Raw genomic sequence first — 21,563 nt, forward strand, 5'->3', positions numbered from 1 at the left:
TTTGTCAGTCCATATACAAATAGCGTGATTAATAAAGAAAGAAAAATGGAAGACTATGACGGAAGTGATAACCGGCTAATGGTTCTCACTGTTGCTAGTTTTGTGTGCATGGGAGAAACGATGAAAGAAATAAAAGAAAATCACTAATGTGGAAGGCAGCTGCTTGGCACCAAACGTCGATATTGAGGTTCACAGTCTACCTACCTGTAATAATCTACAGTAAGGAGAATTTAGAGAAACTCTTAACAAGTGGATAGGTTTCATAAGACAAATTTATTCTTCCTGTTAAACAAATCCAAAGCTTATTGTTAATTATTGGTAAAATAAAGTAACGATTTGCAACATAAGGTAACAGGGTATGATGGGAAAACGTTGTACACTTTTAACTAAATCCGGACAATTGTTACGTAATGCAAGGAGAACAATGAACAGATTAATAATAGATGAAATTCTTATTCGTTTTTAAATTAGTCGTAATTCTAAGTCAGTGCTGTTATATGCACCTGACCATACGAAGAAGACAATTTCATAATTCAAGTTACTTACAATTGCTTACAATCACCTTAAGCATCAAGGTTGCATACCAAGTCCCCCAAGATATTTGTGGCAGTGAGTTATGACGACGATATGGCCAATCGCGCTTTTGAAGTACGCACTAAGTAGCTGTCCTTGCGTGCCACAATTTGGGAGATAAGTGTCCGACACGCCGTATAAGAGGAGGTCGGTGTGCTCACTAGTGTCACTTGTATTGAGGCATCCAGCGTAGTAGAAGCCACTGCAGCCATGAAGGCGTCCCTGGTCATGCTGATCGCTGGAGTGTTACTCGTGGCGTACTGCACGCCGTTCGCTGTTGCAGACGATGAAGATGAAGCGGTGGATGAAGCAGCCGAGAACACAGACGCTGATGACGACGACGCCGACGGCTCAGCACACGACGACGCTGACGACAGCGGTGATGAGGAGGGTCTAAGTGGAGAGAGCAGGCGGGCAGCCAAAGGTAAACAGCAGCTGAAGCGTGCAGACAATGCAGGGGGCTAATTGCCGTAGCATTCACGGCATCAGGTTCTGGTGTAGACTGTGATTCTGAGTATACTTTCTTATAGGTTTAAGTCCCTAGTTGATAATATACATTATTCTGAAACTTCAAACGCTTAAGACATTCGTCTCTAGACGAGACAAGTGGTTCGAGGATATTTGTTTGTAGTATTATACCATTAGTGCATACATTAAATATGCATGTTCTCTTTTGAGCAGCTCACACTATTCATTTCTGAGTTAATCATTTATTTGTCTGTCATTTAACCTTTGTTTGAAATCAGAATGAAAATTACTGCAGTTACGCTTTCTGGTAGAGCAATATGTCTATGCCAACACACAAGTTTAGAAAAATAGTTGAAAGTTGACTGAAATATGGTTAAACGTTAATCACACGTTTCGAAGATTCTTAGTGACCGTCAGTGAGATTTCATGACGGTGTCCTGCCACAGTTTCTTAAGCACTTTGACATGTTTCAGGAGTGATATTTACAGCAAGATACTGAAACTGAGTTTTAGCATCAAAATTCTATAAGTCTTGCAGCTTAAGATGTGTGCATACTATCGACCTCTACAGGAAGGTACGTTTAGCAATGATGGAGTTGATGTTATCACAGGTACATAGCTTATACCTGCCTGAGTTTCATCCCCATTATAAGAATACAGCGCGATTCATATTACTGTTTAGGAAACCAAAAGTGACGTAGATAACTCTGAGATAAGTAATTTGACATGAGTCACATATGGTCGCAAATTTCAGGAAATCCCCCAACCAAGTGGATGACAAATGTTGCACATGTGATGGTACCAGGGGATACATACTTCATTGCAAGTGCAGTGGCTAGATCAGTCTATCCTACCCACACTGTAGTGGCACATCTACACATTGCTCCACAAGGTTATTTTGCGTTTATTCTTGCATTATACAGTGTAATACTGTAGTGTTCACGGTAGTGGCACTACAAGACTATGGTGAATCTATTTACCATTAGGAAAACGTAGTACGCTAACAGAGCAGTGTTGAGTACTGACCACTACCACTGCACCTGTGGGGAGGTATATAAACTGGTCATGTAACATGTGCAAAATTTGTCAACCACATTTAGGATATTTGCTGACGTTTGGGGCTCCGTGTATGTTGTATTAAATATTTTGTCTCAAAGCCTTATTCTCCGCTTTGAGAGTTTTTAAATATTAATGAAAATCACCCTGTTTATGTATCAGATCACTATAGTATAAAATATCCATTTAATGCTACACTTTGTATAGCTGGATATAATAAAACGAAAAGTTATAGCTTAGAGCAGTGCTCTTGATCTTTGAAGCAGCAATTAGTCCAAAGGAAATCAGTTAGAAAAACAAGTTGTGTGTGATACAATTCATCAGTGTGTTATATACTTACAAAATTTAATTTTAGTATCTGTGTCAACTGTAGATGGAAGTTTTTGTTAAGTCTACTAACATTTTCTGATGAGACAGGAGAGTACGCAGGTGTCAGAGGAACATCATATATTTTGTTTATTGTTGAGCAGGTGCTCACGCCCGGGCTGGCCACATGAAACATGCACGTGCAGGCAGCCGACACATTGCGTCCAGAGCTGGAAGCAGACCCCATGCCAGGTCAGGCGCCTCCCGCAGATCTGCACACAGCAAGTAGTCGCTGTTGCTGAGGCAGCGCCACACCACAGAGGCGCAGTCTGGAGCTGCTCCCACTATCCTGTACCCTGCACTCATGTGGAGAAAATAAAGCACCACTGTACTTTGTGGCAAACATATGTGTCAATTACTCATTGTCCTATAAATTTTAGATCATGTGCACACGTAGGTAATAAGTAAATACGGAAAAATGTTGCTAAAGTTCAAAAAATTTATAAGTGTTCCAGTTTTCGGGTGTAAACAATATATTCGCCGTGATATTATATTACCAACGTTATATCATTATCTGTGTATGTTGCACTGTGATGTGAATGGGAGTTTGTATTTCTTCTTATGGAATCATGATCTACAGTATAGAGCGCTAGGGTATACACACCAGTGTCTTACTAAGTCAGTGGTTTTGAAGATACATGTACAGAAGTCCTTGTACTACTTGCACATATTATGGTTTTTAATTATTATAACATTTCCAAAACTACAGACATGACTGCAACAAGCTGTTGGATGTCGAATTGAGAGGCGGAATGAGAATTTTGAGTTTAGACTTTGACGATTGTATGCCTCTTAATCTTTTTCCTAACTCAGCTCAATACATAAGGGTATGTCATTTCAATAAAGAGACCTTAAAATGTGCCCTTTGCCTAGACAATCATGACTCAAGGAGTAACTGATAACGCTATTTGAGCACATTCTTATAAACATATGTGGTATAAAATAATAAAATTAGCAACTGGAACAAGTGGGGGGCATGAATGAATACTGGAACGAATATAGGGCCAATGTTACTTCTCAAAGTTTTGTAGCTTTGTTCAGAGAATGTATACTACATATGACGTGTATGTATACCAAAGCCAATGTGGATGTTAGCCTCAATCTGATAGTCAAGAGATGTGTGCCCAAGAACATTAAATATAAGCATTTTATCAGATATAATCTCGAAAACAAGTTGTCTCAGAATCTCAGCAACACTACTTACTTTCTGAGATGTATGCGAAGATTTCAACGATCTTCTGCTGACTGCTGTTTGGGACAGCTTCTGCTGATTGCACTTTAACTTCACATGAGTTAATAATCCTGTTGAACGCAGAGTTAACAGTACACTTCGTGTACCAATTAAATACAGACTCCAGAGTGAATAACAAATCGTGTGTACAGTAGAAATTTAGCATTTATTTCAAAGGTGTCTCGGGAAGGAAAATGACTCATCTTTTAACTAAATTACCTATTACTAATACTTAATTTAAAAGTAATAACAAATTAAGAACTACACATGCCGTCTGGTAGACCATGTGTTAGACATGGCCACAATGTGTAAGAAACTGTACAAAGAAAATTTCTAAACATAACGGCAGATAAGAACGCCTTTGAATAAGCGGTAATGTGATGTAGCCATCACCTCCGACTCTACTGGTAAACGAATGAGAATGAAATACTATATTACACAGACATGGTTCAAAACATATATCTTTGACCAAAGTCTGAAAACAAATGAAGGTCTACTTAAGAACCTGAAAGATTGCATACAGAGTATTATACCAAGCTGCGAAAGGCTTCCTGGAACTTCACCATAATGCAGATCTGTCCTCACCTGTGGTCATCCCAGTTACTGCTCACAATGAAGCTGACCCTTCACCTGTGGTAGAGTGGGAGGTCACCCCAGGGCGAAGCAGGCGGCGAAAGTCTTCCCAGGCGGCCGCACGTAATGCCGCCCCGGTTTGTCTGACAAACAGGTTCCAAGTGCCTGTTTTAGAGGAAGCCACTCAGCCTGGAAGTTCTGGGCAATCGCAGAGGGTGGGATTATTGGTAGTTGGGAGCTCCAATGTTAGGCGCGTTATGGGCCCACTTGTGGGCTTGGCTGACAAGATGGGCAAGAAAACCAATGTGCACTCCGTGTGCATACCGGGTGAAGTCATTCCAGATGTGGAAAGGACTCTCCTGTATGCCATGAAGTGCACAGGGTGCAGCCAACTGCAGATTGTTGCTCACGTTGATACCAATGATGTGTGTCACTTTGGATCAGAAGAGATTCTCTCTAGTTTCGAGAGGCTAACAGAAATGGTAAAGGCTGCCAGTCTTGCTTGCAAGATGAAAGCACAGCTAAGGATTTGCAATATAGTCGACAGGACCGATTGCGGAGCTCTGCTACAGAGCCGAGTGGAGGGTCTGAATCAGAGGCTCAGACAGTTCTGCGACCGTGTAGGCTGCATATTCCACGACTTGCGCCAAAGGGTGGTTGGGTTGCGGGTTCCGCTGAATAGGTCAGGTGTCCACTATACGCAGGAGGCGGCTACACGGGTAGCGGGGCTGCGTGGCGTGGACTGGTCGGTTTTTTAGGTTAGAGGGTCTCGGGAAAACACAAGTAGGGCTTCGGTCGCAAAGGGTGCAGGCTGAACATAGGAAGAACGTAGATACAGGGACCATTGGTATATCGTTTGTAAATTGTCCTAGCTGTGTTGGGAAAACACCGGAGCTCCAAGCGCTAATAGAAAGCAATGATGCTCAAATCGTTATAGGCACTGAAAGCTGGCTAAAACCGGACATAAGGTCAGCCGAAATTTTTGCGAAGAACCGAACGGTGTTCCGAAAGAATAGGCTAAGCACGGTTGGCGGTGGCGTGTTTGTTGCTGTCAGAAGTAGTTATTCTTGTCGAAATGTCTGTAGAAAAATCCCCGATTTAATCTCCGAAATAAACAGTAGCAATGAAAATATTGTATTAGGTAGGAGGGATAGGACTGATGCTATAGCAGGTGGTGTGTTCATTGCAGCTAATAGCTGTTTAAACACAGTTGAGATCGATAATGGGCCGGACTGTGAAATACTTTGGATAAAGCTGTCAACCAGACAAGGATTGACCATTGTATTAGGATGTTTTTATAGACCACCAGCATCTTCAACGAAAATGGTTCAAATGGCTCTGAGCACTATGGGACTCAACATCTTAGGTCATAAGTCCCCTAGAACTTAGACCTACTTAAACATAACGAACCTAAGTACATCACACACACCCATGCCTGAGGCAGGATTCGAACCTGCGACCGTAGCAGTCCCGCGGTTCCGGACTGCAGCGCCAGAACCGCACGGCCCATCTTCAACAAATGTCGCAGAACGTTTCAGGGAAAGTCTTGAGTACATAGGAAGTAAATATCCGAATTATCCATAGGTGGAGGCTTTAATCTAGCATCCATTGACTGGCAAAATTACACGTTTATCACAGGGGGCAGAAGTTAAGATTCGTATGAATTTATTCTAGGAGCGCTCTCAACATACAACATTGAGCAATTGGTTAGAAAACCAACTCGAGATGTGAACATATTACATATCTTGGCGACAAACAGACCTGATCTTGTTGAGGAAGTTAATCTAGAACAAGCTATTAGCGACCGTAATGTCGTCGTGGCTTCTTCTTAGTGGAAGTTGCAAAAAAAAAAAAAAAAAAAAAAAATTAAAAAAATTAAAAAAATTAAAAAAAAAACCAAGGAACATCGTAGAATTTTCTTCTTTGGGAAAGCAAATTAAATTGTCATTAATGAATATCTTCATCGTCAGCTCCAATCACCACGGGACACAAAGATATTGAGCATCTTTGGTCGGAATTTAAAGGTATTGTTCATTACGTGCTAGAGAAGTATAAGCCCAGTAAAAGTATAGGGGAGGAAAAGGATCCACCTTGGTACAACAAACATATTAGTAAGTTGCTGAGAAAGCAGAGAATTTATCACAGTCGTTTTAAACGTAGTCACTTCCCCGCTGACAAACAGAAATTTTGCGACATAAAAGCAGCTGTCAGAAGGACAATGAGAGACTCTTTAACAAATTTGAAAGCAATATTTTATCTGCAGTTTATAAAAATTACTCCACAAAATGTTGGTCGTCTGTAAAATCTATGAACGCTCAAATATTTCAATACCTTCTCGAGCTGACAGTACGGGTAATATAACTGATGATGATGATGAAATTCTAAACCTAGCTTACAGCAACTCGTTTACGATAGAGGACTGCACCACCATTCCCCCTTTCAATTATCTAACAAACGCAACGATGGCTGACATAGTGTTTAGTGTATCTGAGATTGTAAAACAGTTAAGATCCTTAGACGCCAGGAAGGCATCTGGCCAAGACGGTATTCCCGTTAGATTTATGTTTACTATGCTACAAATATAGCACCATTCTTATCCGTCATCTATCAGAACTGCGACAAGTTCCACGGGACTGGAAGAAGGCCCAGGTCATAGCAATCTATAAAAAGGGTAGAAAATCTGATGCACAAAATTACCAGCCAATTTCACTGGCATCGATTTGTTGTAGAATCATATAACATATTTTGTGTTCAGACATAATTATCTTTCTAGACTCTGAGAAGCTTATCTGCAGAAACCAACACGGTTTTAGGAAACAGCGTTCATGCGAGACACAGCTGGCCCTCTTTGTACATGATGTACAACAGGGTCTAGATACCGGCTCCCAGGCTGATGCCATATTTCTCGACTTTGGAAAGGCGTTCGACTCAGTTCCGCACTGTCGCTTGCTACAAAAAGTACGCCCTTACGGTGTATCCAATGACATATGCAGTTGGATAGAATGACTGGTAGTTATCTCTCAATATTAGAAAGTGTCGCCCTGAATGGGGTAGCTTCAACAGAAACAAGAGTAACTTGAGGTATGCCCCAGGGCAGCGAAATAGGTCCTCTGCTTTTAACGATTTACATAAACGATTTGGTTGATGGCATTGACAGCGGCCTTAGACTGTTTGCCGATAAGGCTGTAGTCTACAGGAAAGTAGTATCACACGAAAGTTGTGAACAAATCAATGAGGATTTGCAGAAAAGAAATGTGTGGTGTAATGACTGGCAGTTATCTCTCAATATTAGAAAGTGTAATTTACTTCGTGTAACAAGGCGGTAACATAAGTCAAGTATCTATGTGTGAGTTTTCGAAATGATCTCAAGTGGAATGATTAGTTTACACAACTAACGGGTAAGGCGAACTCTAGATTGCGGTTTATTGGTAGAATCCTGAAGCGATTCAGTCCTTCAGCAAAAGAAATAGCTTACAATACGTTAGTTCGTCCAGTCTTAGCGTATTGTTCGTCTGTATGGGACCCTTACCAGTTGGGTCTGATTCAAGAGATTGAGAAGGCCCGAAGAAAAGCGGCAAGATCCGTGACTGGTACATTTAGCCATCGCGAGAGCGTTACAAATTTCATAGAAAATTTGAAGTTGGACACACTTGCAGATAGACGAGACGCTAAACAGAAGGTTCCGCTCTCTAAATTCCGAAATCCAATCATCACTGAGGATGTAGAGCATATATTATTACCACCAACTTTCAAACCACGTAGTGATCATCATTCAAAGATAAGGGGAATAAGGGCTCGTACTGAGGGGTTCTGATTCTGAGAGGCGTTTATCCCTTGCGCGATTCGCGAGTGGAATGGTGAGGGGGGTGGGGGATAAATACGATTTTGGCACGAATTGTGCCCTCCGCCACACAACGCTTGATGGCTAGCGGTGTATTTATGTAGATGTAGATGTAGAAATGCATGACATGTTCACGTATATTTCATAAGAGACACAGCACAGTTATGGATCAAACATCATCAACCAGACTTTTAACGTATTTTAATTGGTTACTATTACATCAAAAATGTTACTAAATAATGGTATGTTAATCTGAATAAAGGTGCTATAAATGTGAAAGAAGGAATGGTATGTTCATCTGAATTTTCAGCACATATTAGGCGTAAGATTCCACAACTGTTGCAAGTTACATAATTATCAGAACTCGTCACCTGCAGCTTGCTTATTATTCTGATCAATTGCCTTAATTAGATACTAATTATCCAAACGCTCATAACTTTTCATCACATGGCATTAAAAAGTATACAATAATTCATTTGCGAGTCGGTTCTTTGTACATTTTCTTGCAGGGCATTAAAATAACAAAAATTTGTAGCATCAGCAATTCTTATCACACTATAACAATCAGTAACCACTAGTAGTACAACACAGATTCAAAAACTACACAGTAAATTCCATGTGCTAAATCCTTATATAATCTTGACTATTCAGGTAAGAGTATATATTGCTATCAGTTTATGATAGCTCTAGAGTGTAGAAAATCACTTGTGGCCTTTGTGACCAGGAATACATAGACTAACAGGAAGGAAGCTTAACATAAGATTTAAAGAACATTGTAAACCCAGGCATAAGTCTTCTTTGAGTGACAAAACTAGAAAATACAATGTAGAACATTGAAAAAACATGGAAATATTTCATGAAGTGGAAAAAGGTATTCAGATTAATCTTCTGAAGGAAGCAGAGATGTATAACAATCTGACAACCCAACATAAAAGATACGTAATGTACAGAGAGAGCCTAACAACACAAAGTACTTTCACAACTTTGTTGATGTCTTTGCCAGAATGCAAGTCAAATTATACCAATGCCTCTTATGCCATGTTGTAAGTTAAGGCTACATAGCTTGTGTTGAGTCCTTGTAGTCAATTTCAGCATGATTCAAGGTATGCATAGATGTTTTGTAGAAGTTTAGTACTATGGCAAGATAAAAAGTTTTATGGAATGTATCATGATCTTCGCTGTTGGCGTTCTATACACAGTTTGGTGTGGTGAACTATCTTTCTGAATGATCTGCAAAGCTTCAATTCTGAATTATATTTTCCGATCTTCTGGAGTGGACAGAAATATTAAGTGGAAATTGGCAAGTGAATATGCTCTTAATAGTCTTTTGAAAAACTTTCTGTTGAGTATGGAACTTCTGACTGTATGTCATTCTTTATTCATTATTTGCAGAGTTTATAAATGTATGATGACATCACTAATTCGGTAGAAGGAATAATTAAGAACAGTATTATCTGAGCTGAAAAGTGCAAATAACATATTAGGTATTCTGAATATGTAATAATGTAAAAATTGACGTAAATTAAATTGTGTGTAAGTTTACAATATTGATGTAATACATTCCTTGCTTTGTTGAGGCAGTATTTTAATTGTTGCATATATTCATTAATGTGAATGTCATTATCCTGGAGTTTTGGCACTGTTTGTCTTACAATTACTACAAACGTCAAGGAAAATATTTGTGTTTATTAAGGCTGTGATGATCTACTTCTACTTTGTTACATGTAGCTACTAATTGTGTCTTTATTTAACGTGTACTAGCAGCCTTTACAAATATTTTCATGTTGAGATATGAGTACAAGATGATCACTATGAGAAAATGTGAGGGCACACATGAGAATGGGTCATGCTTTGAATGGAATTGCTATCTTTACCAGCAAAATGGTGGGCACTCACACTACACAAATAGCATATCAAACAATCATGCTCTATGGCATTTCCACTGGACTAATACTGCAGACACTCCAGACAGGGTGAGGTGCTAGCTGACAAAATGTTGATTGAAATGTTAGTATTAGGAGTGACCGCCGGTGGTTAGTGCACTGCAGACGTCCTACATTGCCATGGCTCGAGAAGATATCATGTAGGACTGAAATCTAAGCCATTCTTCTGTCTGAGGTCTCCACAATCATGATTTCCTTGGCAGGTGCAACACAGTTGCTTCTGTACTCCATGATTCTGTTTGTGAACAGTGATTAACTAGAGTTGAAGAAACAGTTTATTCTAGAAACAGCCTCTTAGTAACATTCTAAGGCCCTTCCATGCATCGTTTTCTACACGGAACAATACTGTAAACAATGTCATTAACATAATTTACATCCACTCATTCGACAGCAGACTCATATTAAAAGTGTAATAGGTTAGGTTGTTTGGTGCTTAAGTAACAAATTCAGGAGGAGAGCCACAAAAAGTTCTGCTTTCTTAAAAATTAGGTAATGATGCCTTATAATTTTTACTCATTTCTGGAAATGTTATTTACTAAGAGTACAGTTATTTAAAATAATGATGTTGTGATGATATGGACCCATAAACATATACATTGCTATTAGAGTATCAGTCCATTATATGTTAGTGTAATTACTCAATAATTATTGTGTTTGTTTTAGGTGCATGCTGGAGGTTAAGTTATCATTTCTGGAATGCTGACCACCCTGCAAAATAGCATTCGAGATTTGCTGTAAATCTAAGGGGTGTTTGATGATAGCTTTTCCTTAAAATTTAAATGATCAATTTATCGATTCTTACATGAATTCATGCTCGCAAGTCTGTTCAAAAGCTTTTCCTACCAGAACTATCGATTGCCTAATGCATTCCTGTCTTTGACTATTCGAGTGATAGCATGTCCACAAACTTATACTTTGCAGACGCTGAGTATGGACCAGTCACAGAACAGCATGTACTGTGTCACGTGTTTATGGGCTTTGTTTTATAGTGGACAAAGTGTTGTCCTTAGTTTTGCGATCTTCTCATCTCGTGAGTTCCACATGTTCTGTTCTGGACGACTAGTGTCGCAAATTGCTCATGGGCTCTAGGTAACTGAATTGACATTACATTCTGATGGCTATTCTCACACTACAAACTACATCTACAGCTACACGAACCCTCTGCAAATCACATTCAAGTGCGTGGCATGGGGTTCATCTGGAACCTTCACAATTCTCTATTATTCCAATCTCGTATAGCGCGTGGAAAGAATGAACACATATATCTTTCTGTACGAGCTCTGATTTCCCTTATGAACTTCGGTGTCAACAAAATTTTTCGCATTCGGAGAAGAAGGTTGGTGATTGGAATTTCGTGATAATATTCCGTCACAATGAAAGACGTCTTTCTTTTAATGATATGCAGCCCAAATTCTGTATCATTTCTGTGATACTCTCTCGCATACTTCGCGATAATACAAAACGTGCTGCCTTTCTTTCAACTTTTACGATGTATTCCGTCAGTCCTACCTGGTAAGGATCCCACACCGCGCAGCAGTATTCTAAAAGAGAACAGACAAGCGTATTGTAGGCAGTGTCCTTAGTAGATCCATTACATTTTCTAAGTGACCTGCCAATAAAACGCAGTCTTTGGTTAACCTTCCCCACAACATTCTTTATGTGTTCCTTCTAATTTAAGTTGTTCGTAAATGTAATACCTAGGAATTTAGTTGAATTTACGGCTTGTAGATGAGACTGATTGATCGAGTAACCGAAGTTTAACGAACTCCTTTTAGCACTCATGTGGATGACCTCACACTTTTCGTTATTTAGTTTCAATTGCCACTTTTCGCAACATTCGGATATTATTTCTAAATCGTTTTGCAGTTTATTTTGATCTTCTGATGATATTATTATTCAATAAACGACAGCGTCATCTGCAAACAACCGAAGACGGCTGCTCGCATTGTCTCAAAAATCGTTTATACAGATAACTACCTTGGGGAACGCCAGAAATCACTTCTGTTTTATTCGATGACTTTCCGTCAGTTACTACGAACTGTGACCTCTCTGACAGGAAATCACAAATCCAGTCACATAACTGAGACGATATTCCATATGCACGCAATTTCACTACAAGCCGCTTGTGCGGTACAGTGTCAAAACCCTTCCGGAAATCCAGAAATACGGAATCGATCTGAAATACCTTGTCAATAGCACTACACACTTCATGTGAATAAAGAGCTAGTTGTGTTTCACAGGAACGATGCCTTCTAAACCCATGTTGAAAGTCTCAATAGCCCGTTTTCTCCGAGGTAATTCATAATGTTCGAACACAATATATGTTCTACAATCCCGATGCATATCGACGTTAACGATATGGGCCTGTAATTTAGTGGGTTACTCCTACTACCTTTGTCGAATAATAGAGTGACCTGTGCAACTTTTCAGTCTTTGGGTACAGATATTTCGGAGAGCAAACGGTTGTATATGATTGTTAAGTATGGGGCTCCTGCATGAGCATACTACGAAAGGAAAGTAATTGGTATACAGTCTGGAACAGAAGACTTGCTTTTATTAACTGATTTAAGTTGCTTCACTACTCCGAAGATATTTACTGTTATAGGCATCTCGCATTGAAGTCCATGCTAAATTTCGAGCTTCCGTAAAAGATCACCAATCTTGGGGATTTTTGGACTGTTTCAATTTGGCATGCTTGTTTCGTTGTTTCTGCAACTGTGTTCTAACCCGTTTTGTGTACCAAGGAGGATCAGCTCAGTCGTTTGTTAATTTATTTGGCATAAATCTCTCAATTGCTGCCGATACTATCTCTTTGAATCTCAGCCATGATGAGACGTTCAGTTGATTACGCGTATCTGTAGAAAGTATAGACAGTGAGAATAGCATTTTACGTCACGTAATTGTGGACAATGGGTCTGACCTTATGGCAGGAGAAAAGGTTTACAAAACACAGCTTTGGTTAAAAGAGAAGTGCAGACAAGAAGTGATAAGTCTACAGTAAAACGTCAGCAAATGTCCTAAATTTGGCTGACGAATTTTGCACATGTTACATGACCAGTTTATGTACCTCCCCACAGGTGCAGTGGTAGTGGTCAGTACTAAACACTTTCCGAAAACCCAACACCTACACAGTAACTTAAATGAGCTACTTGCTAATATTAACTGTGTTATGTAGGTTGCACATGTTACATGACCAGTTTATGTACCTCCCCACAGGTGCAGTGGTAGTGGTCAGTACTAAACACTTTCCGAAAACCCAATACCTACACAGTAACTTAAATGAGCTACTTCCTAATATTAACTGTGTTATGTAGGTAGAAGAAAATAATTCTATAAGCTATCTTCTTTTTGAAGATATCTAAACTTAATGAATGACATACTTACAACATATTTAGGAAACTAACAACCACAGAAGCAATCATACATGTGTCTTCATTTCATCCCATATCCTTTTAGTGTGCACTTTTCATGCCATGATGACACGTTCAGTTGATTACGCGTATCTGTAGAAAGTATAGACAGTGAGAATAGCATTTTACGTCACGTAATTGTGGACAATGGGTCTGACCTTACGGCAGGAGAAAAGGTTTACAAAACACAGATTTGATTAAAAGAGAAATGCAGAGAACAAGTGATAAGGCTACAGAAAAACGTCAGCAAATGTCCTAAATTTGGCTGACGAATTCTGCACATGTTACATGACCAGTTTATGTACCTCCCCACAGGTGCAGTGGTAGTGGTCAGTACTAAACACTTTCCGAAAACCCAACACCTACACAGTAACTTAAATGAGCTACTTGCTAATATTAACTGTGTTATGTAGGTTGCACATGTTACATGACCAGTTTATGTACCTCCCCACAGGTGCAGTGGTAGTGGTCAGTACTAAACACTTTCCGAAAACCCAATACCTACACAGTAACTTAAATGAGCTACTTCCTAATATTAACTGTGTTATGTAGGTAGAAGAAAATAATTCTATAAGCTATCTTCTTTTTGAAGATATCTAAACTTAATGAATGACATACTTACAATATATTTAGGAAACTAACAACCACAGAAGCAATCATACATGTGTCTTCATTTCATCCCATATCCTTTTAGTGTGTACTTTTCATGCCATAATGACACGTTCAGTTGATTACGCGTATCTGTAGAAAGTATAGACAGTGAGAATAGCATTTTACGTCACGTAATTGTGGACAATGGGTCTGACCTTATGGCAGGAGAAAAGGTTTACAAAACACAGCTTTGGTTAAAAGAGAAGTGCAGACAAGAAGTGATAAGGCTACAGAAAATAAGAAATAAAGGAAACCCTAAGTCTGTAATGATGCCATATTTAGGCAAAGATCCCTGATACAATAAAACAGGTTTCTGTATTGGTACTGCTAAAGTGGTTTTTCAAATAAATAATGAAGTACGGGAAATTGTTAAGGCACAAGATAGAGAAAGAAGACGTATATGATAAATCAGAGGTGTCTAAAATCATCGGTGGTCTATATGATGAAGAATACGTAGACAAACAAGAAGGAAGCTTACGATAAGATTCAAAGAACGCTGTAATCCCAGTCATAAAGCTGATTTGAGTGACTACTTTAAAACAAATGAACTTACAATAGGACACACTGAAGAAAACATGAGATACCTTGTATAAACTGAAAAAAGGTGTTGTTATAGAAGTAGAGATATATATTAATCAGAAGACCCCCTATAAAGAAGTGAAAGACCTTAAGAACACAAAGTCCTTTGGTAACCTTTCTAATGTATTTGCCATTATGCACAAGTAATTCCACATATTGCGTATGGTCAAGTTAGGAATTGTAACAACTGTTCATTTCGGCCTGTGAGAAGCTGTATGTTTCCATGTATTCTGCACGGCAGCCTAATAAAGAGAAATGGCAGATGGATCCAATCGTTTAACCATTGCCACCGCCATAAATGTGTAACTTTAAGTGGTCTTCAGGGTCAGTGCATCCACCACGCTCGCTGGTTCCTTCGACTCGAGGCTGGCATATGATGGGAGATAATACACTGGGCTGTTAGAATGCGCTCTTACCAAGGTGCGATGATTACATGAGGGAATATCTCCTTCAGTTAAAGGGGTGGTGGTTGGAAGTTTTCTGTGGGAATGGAAAGAATCTGGTCTCAGTGGGTGTTATGGAAATTGACCTGCTAGACAATTATCTTCTTTTTATGCCCCAATACCCTACAAAATAAGCAAAAAGTTTCACTTTTGCTGGTGCTCTGCAGAAATCTTGAAATTTCATTCGAGAGGTGGTCGCAATAGCGGCAAAACATATCTAGAGATTGTACAGCGCTCGCAATCATTACTGTCGTTGCTGGATGACTTGGAGCTTCTCCTAAACCTGAGAGAGAAGTTAGAACTGCAGTTTTAGACACTCTGCCTCATGCTCCATGAAAGACGGTCTTGCTGTCATCCTCACGGGCTGCACATCATAAAAGGGACCAGTACACTATAGATCTCCGCCCACAGCCGGCGCGCACGGAATAGAGTGATGGGCGTTTATCTTCTAAGATTCGGGTTGCAATGCTTTCTAGTGGAGCAGTTTGCGGGGCGTGGTATATGTTAACTTTGCAGAGTAAGTCGTAACGGTAATTGACTACTGCAGTTAGTTTTTCGAATTGCAGGATACCTTTTGCATCTGAGCTGAAAAGTGCAAATAACATATTAGGTATTCTGAATATGTAATAATGTAAAAATTGACGTAAATTAAATTGTGTGTAAGTTTACAATATTGATGTAATACATTCCTTGCTTTGTTGAGACAGTATTTTAATTGTTGCATATATTCATTAATGTGAATGTCATTATCCTGGAGTTTTGGCACTGTTTGTCTTACAATTACTACAAACGTCAAGGAAAATATTTGTGTTTATTAAGGCTGTGATGATCTACTTCTACTTTGTTACATGTAGCTACTAATTGTGTCTTTATTTAACGTGTACTAGCAGCCTTTACAAATATTTTCATGTTGAGATATGAGTACAAGATGATCACTATGAGAAAATGTGAGGGCACACATGAGAATGGGTCATGCTTTGAATGGAATTGCTATCTTTACCAGCAAAATGGTGGGCACTCACACTACACAAATAGCATATCAAACAATCATGCTCTATGGCATTTCCACTGGACTAATACTGCAGACACTCCAGACAGGGTGAGGTGCTAGCTGACAAAATGTTGATTGAAATGTTAGTATTAGGAGTGACCGCCGGTGGTTAGTGCACTGCAGACGTCCTACATTGCCATGGCTCGAGAAGATATCATGTAGGACTGAAATCTAAGCCATTCTTCTGTCTGAGGTCTCCACAATCATGATTTCCTTGGCAGGTGCAACACAGTTGCTTCTGTACTCCATGATTCTGTTTGTGAACAACGATTAACTAGAGTTAAAGAAACAGTTTATTCTAGAAACAGCCTCTTAATCCCATTCTAAGGCCCATTCATGTATCGTTTTCTACATGGAATAATACTGTAAACAATGTCATTAACATAATTTACATCCACTCATTCGACAGCAGACTGATATTAAAAGTGTAATAGGTTAGGTTGTTTAGTGCTTAAGTAACAAATTCAGGAGGAGAGCCACAAAAAGTTCTGCTTTCTTTAAAATTAGGTAATGATGCCATATAATTTTTACTCATTTCAGGAAATGTTATTTACTAAGAGTACAGTTATTTAAAATAATGATGTTGTGATGATATGGACCCATAAACATATACATAGCTATTAGAGTATCAGTCCATTATATATTAGTGTAATTACTCAATAATTATTGTGTTTGTTTTAGGTGCATGCTGGAGGTTAAGTTATCATTTCTGGAATGCTGACCACCCTGCAAAATAGCATTCGAGATTTGCTGTAAATCTAAGGGGTGTTTGATGATAGCTTTTCCTTAAAATTTCAATGATCAATTTATCGATTCTTACATGAATTCATGCTCGCAAGTCTGTTCAAAAGCTTTTCCTACCAGAACTATCGATTGCCTAATGCATTCCTGTCTTTGACTATTCGAGTGATAGCATGTCCACAAACTTATACTTTGCAGACGCTGAGTATGGACCAGTCACAAAACAGCATGTACTGTGTCACGTGTTTATGGGCTTTGTTTTATAGTGGACAAAGTGTTGTCCTTAGTTTTGCTATCTTCTCATCTCGTGAGTTCCACATGTTCTGTTCTGGACGACTAGTGTCGCAAATTGCTCATGGATTCTAGGTAACTGAATTGACATTACATTCTGATGGCTATTCTCACACTACAAACTACATCTACAGCTACACGGATCCTCTGCAAATCACATTCAAGTGCGTGGCATGGGGTTCATCTGGCACCTTCACAATTCTCTATTATTCCAATCTCGTATAGCGCGTGGAAAGAATGTAGACATATATCTTTCTGTACGAGCTCTGATTTCCCTTATTTTATTATGTTGATCGTTCCTCCCTATGAACTTCGGAGTCAACAAAATATTTTCGCATTCGGAGAAGAAGGTTGGTGATTGGAATTTCGTGATAATATTCCGTCACAACGAAAGACGTCTTTCTTTTAATGATTTGCAGCCCAAATTCTGTATCATTTCTGTGATACTCTCTCCCATACTTCGCGATAATACAAAACGTGCTGCCTTTGTTTCAGCTTTTACGATTTACTCCGTCAGTCCTACCTGGTAAGGATCCCACACCGCGCAGCAGTATTCTAAAAGAGAACAGACAAGCATAGTGTAGGCAGTCTCCTTAGTAGATCTATTACATTTTCTAAGTGTCCTGCCAATAAAACGCAGTCTTTGGTTAACCTTCCCCACAACATTCTGTATGTGTTCCTTCTAATTTAAGTTGTTCGTAAATGTAATACCTAGGTATTTAGTTGAATTTACGGCTTGTAGATGAGACTGATTGATCGAGTAACCGAAGTTTAACGAAATCCTTTTAGCACTCATGTGGATGACCTCACACTTTTCGTTATTTAGTTTCAATTGCCACTTTTCGCAACATTCGGATATTATTTCTAAATCGTTTTGCAGTTTATTTTGATCTTCTGATGATATTATTAGTCGATAAACGACAGCGTCATCTGCAAACAACCGAAGACGGCTGCTCGCATTGTCTGAAAAATCGTTTATACAGATAACTACCTTGGGGAACGCCAGAAATCACTTCTGTTTTATTCGATGACTTTCCGTCAGTTACTACGAACTGTGACCTCTCTGACAGGAAATCACAAATCCAGTCACATAACTGAGACGATATTCCATATGCACGCAATTTCACTACAAGCCGCTTGTGTGGTACAGTGTCAAAACCCTTCCGGAAATCCAGAAATACGGAATCGATCTGAAATACCTTGTCAATAGCACTACACACTTCATGTGAATAAAGAGCTAGTTGTGTTTCACAGGAACGATGCCTTCTAAACCCATGTTGAATGTCTCAATAGCCCGTTTTCTCCGAGGTAATTCATAATGTTCGAACGCAATATATGTTCTACAATCCCGATGCATATCGACGTTAACGATATGGGCCTGTAATTTAGTGGGTTACTCCTACTACCTTTGTCGAATAATAGAGTGACCTGTGCAACTTTTCAGTCTTTGGGTACAGATATTTCGGAGAGCAAACGGTTGTATATGATTGTTAAGTATGGGGCTCCTGCATGAACATACTACGAAAGGAAAGTAATTGGTATACAGTCTGGAACAGAAGACTTGCTTTTATTAACTGATTTAAGTTGCTTCACTACTCCGAAGATATTTACTGTTATAGGCATCTCGCATTGAAGTCCATGCTAAATTTGGAGCTTCCGTAAAAGATCACCAATCTTGGGGATTTTTGGACTGTTTCAATTTGGCATGCTTGTTTCGTTGTTTCTGCAACTGTGTTCTAACCCGTTTTGTGTACCAAGGAGGATCAGCTCAGTCGTTTGTTAATTTATTTGGCATAAATCTCTCAATTGCTGCCGATACTATCTCTTTGAATCTCAGCCATGATGAGACGTTCAGTTGATTACGCGTATCTGTAGAAAGTATAGACAGTGAGAATAGCATTTTACGTCACGTAATTGTGGACAATGGGTCTGACCTTATGGCAGGAGAAAAGGTTTACAAAACACAGCTTTGGTTAAAAGAGAAGTGCAGACAAGAAGTGATAAGTCTACAGTAAAACGTCAGCAAATGTCCTAAATTTGGCTGACGAATTTTGCACATGTTACATGACCAGTTTATGTACCTCCCCACAGGTGCAGTGGTAGTGGTCAGTACTAAACACTTTCCGAAAACCCAACACCTACACAGTAACTTAAATGAGCTACTTGCTAATATTAACTGTGTTATGTAGGTTGCACATGTTACATGACCAGTTTATGTACCTCCCCACAGGTGCAGTGGTAGTGGTCAGTACTAAACACTTTCCGAAAACCCAATACCTACACAGTAACTTAAATGAGCTACTTCCTAATATTAACTGTGTTATGTAGGTAGAAGAAAATAATTCTATAAGCTATCTTCTTTTTGAAGATATCTAAACTTAATGAATGACATACTTACAACATATTTAGGAAACTAACAACCACAGAAGCAATCATACATGTGTCTTCATTTCATCCCATATCCTTTTAGTGTGCACTTTTCATGCCATGATGACACGTTCAGTTGATTACGCGTATCTGTAGAAAGTATAGACAGTGAGAATAGCATTTTACGTCACGTAATTGTGGACAATGGGTCTGACCTTACGGCAGGAGAAAAGGTTTACAAAACACAGATTTGATTAAAAGAGAAATGCAGAGAACAAGTGATAAGGCTACAGAAAAACGTCAGCAAATGTCCTAAATTTGGCTGACGAATTCTGCACATGTTACATGACCAGTTTATGTACCTCCCCACAGGTGCAGTGGTAGTGGTCAGTACTAAACACTTTCCGAAAACCCAACACCTACACAGTAACTTAAATGAGCTACTTGCTAATATTAACTGTGTTATGTAGGTTGCACATGTTACATGACCAGTTTATGTACCTCCCCACAGGTGCAGTGGTAGTGGTCAGTACTAAACACTTTCCGAAAACCCAATACCTACACAGTAACTTAAATGAGCTACTTCCTAATATTAACTGTGTTATGTAGGTAGAAGAAAATAATTCTATAAGCTATCTTCTTTTTGAAGATATCTAAACTTAATGAATGACATACTTACAATATATTTAGGAAACTAACAACCACAGAAGCAATCATACATGTGTCTTCATTTCATCCCATATCCTTTTAGTGTGCACTTTTCATGCCATAATGACACGTTCAGTTGATTACGCGTATCTGTAGAAAGTATAGACAGTGAGAATAGCATTTTACGTCACGTAATTGTGGACAATGGGTCTGACCTTATGGCAGGAGAAAAGGTTTACAAAACACAGCTTTGGTTAAAAGAGAAGTGCAGACAAGAAGTGATAAGGCTACAGAAAATAAGAAATAAAGGAAACCCTAAGTCTGTAATGATGCCATATTTAGGCAAAGATCCCTGATACAATAAAACAGGTTTCTGTATTGGTACTGCTAAAGTGGTTTTTCAAATAAATAATGAAGTACGGGAAATTGTTAAGGCACAAGATAGAGAAAGAAGACGTATATGATAAATCAGAGGTGTCTAAAATCATCGGTGGTCTATATGATGAAGAATACGTAGACAAACAAGAAGGAAGCTTACGATAAGATTCAAAGAACGCTGTAATCCCAGTCATAAAGCTGATTTGAGTGACTACTTTAAAACAAATGAACTTACAATAGGACACACTGAAGAAAACATGAGATACCTTGTATAAACTGAAAAAAGGTGTTGTTATAGAAGTAGAGATATATATTAATCAGAAGACCCCCTATAAAGAAGTGAAAGACCTTAAGAACACAAAGTCCTTTGGTAACCTTTCTAATGTATTTGCCATTATGCACAAGTAATTCCACATATTGCGTATGGTCAAGTTAGGAATTGTAACAACTGTTCATTTCGGCCTGTGAGAAGCTGTATGTTTCCATGTATTCTGCACGGCAGCCTAATAAAGAGAAATGGCAGATGGATCCAATCGTTTAACCATTGCCACCGCCATAAATGTGTAACTTTAAGTGGTCTTCAGGGTCAGTGCATCCACCACGCTCGCTGGTTCCTTCGACTCGAGGCTGGCATATGATGGGAGATAATACACTGGGCTGTTAGAATGCGCTCTTACCAAGGTGCGATGATTACATGAGGGATATCTCCTTCAGTTAAAGGGGTGGTGGTTGGAAGTTTTCTGTGGGAATGGAAAGAATCTGGTCTCAGTGGGTGTTATGGAAATTGACCTGCTAGACAATTATCTTCTTTTTATGCCCCAATACCCTACAAAATAAGCAAAAAGTTTCACTTTTGCTGGTGCTCTGCAGAAATCTTGAAATTTCATTCGAGAGGTGGTCGCAATAGCGGCAAAACATATCTAGAGATTGTACAGCGCTCGCAATCATTACTGT

The 21,563-nt window shown here is 39.1% G+C and overlaps 1 protein-coding gene across 2 annotated transcripts in view; it reads left to right on the forward strand.

Moving 5' to 3' along the window:
• Positions 1–732: 732 nt before the first annotated feature.
• Positions 733–21,563, forward strand: part of LOC126094852 (uncharacterized) — a 207,027-nt gene continuing 186,196 nt past the window's right edge. For both annotated transcript variants that reach the window (XM_049909469.1, XM_049909468.1), the window contains exons 1-2: positions 733–997; positions 2,567–2,654. In XM_049909469.1, the coding sequence (XP_049765426.1) occupies positions 784–997; positions 2,567–2,654 (302 nt within the window). In that variant the 5' untranslated portion in view covers positions 733–783. The remainder of the gene's footprint in view (positions 998–2,566; positions 2,655–21,563) is intronic.

The sequence above is a fragment of the Schistocerca cancellata genome, chromosome 8 (assembly GCF_023864275.1).
Source record: "Schistocerca cancellata isolate TAMUIC-IGC-003103 chromosome 8, iqSchCanc2.1, whole genome shotgun sequence".
In the NCBI taxonomy this organism is placed as follows: domain Eukaryota; kingdom Metazoa; phylum Arthropoda; class Insecta; order Orthoptera; family Acrididae; genus Schistocerca; species Schistocerca cancellata.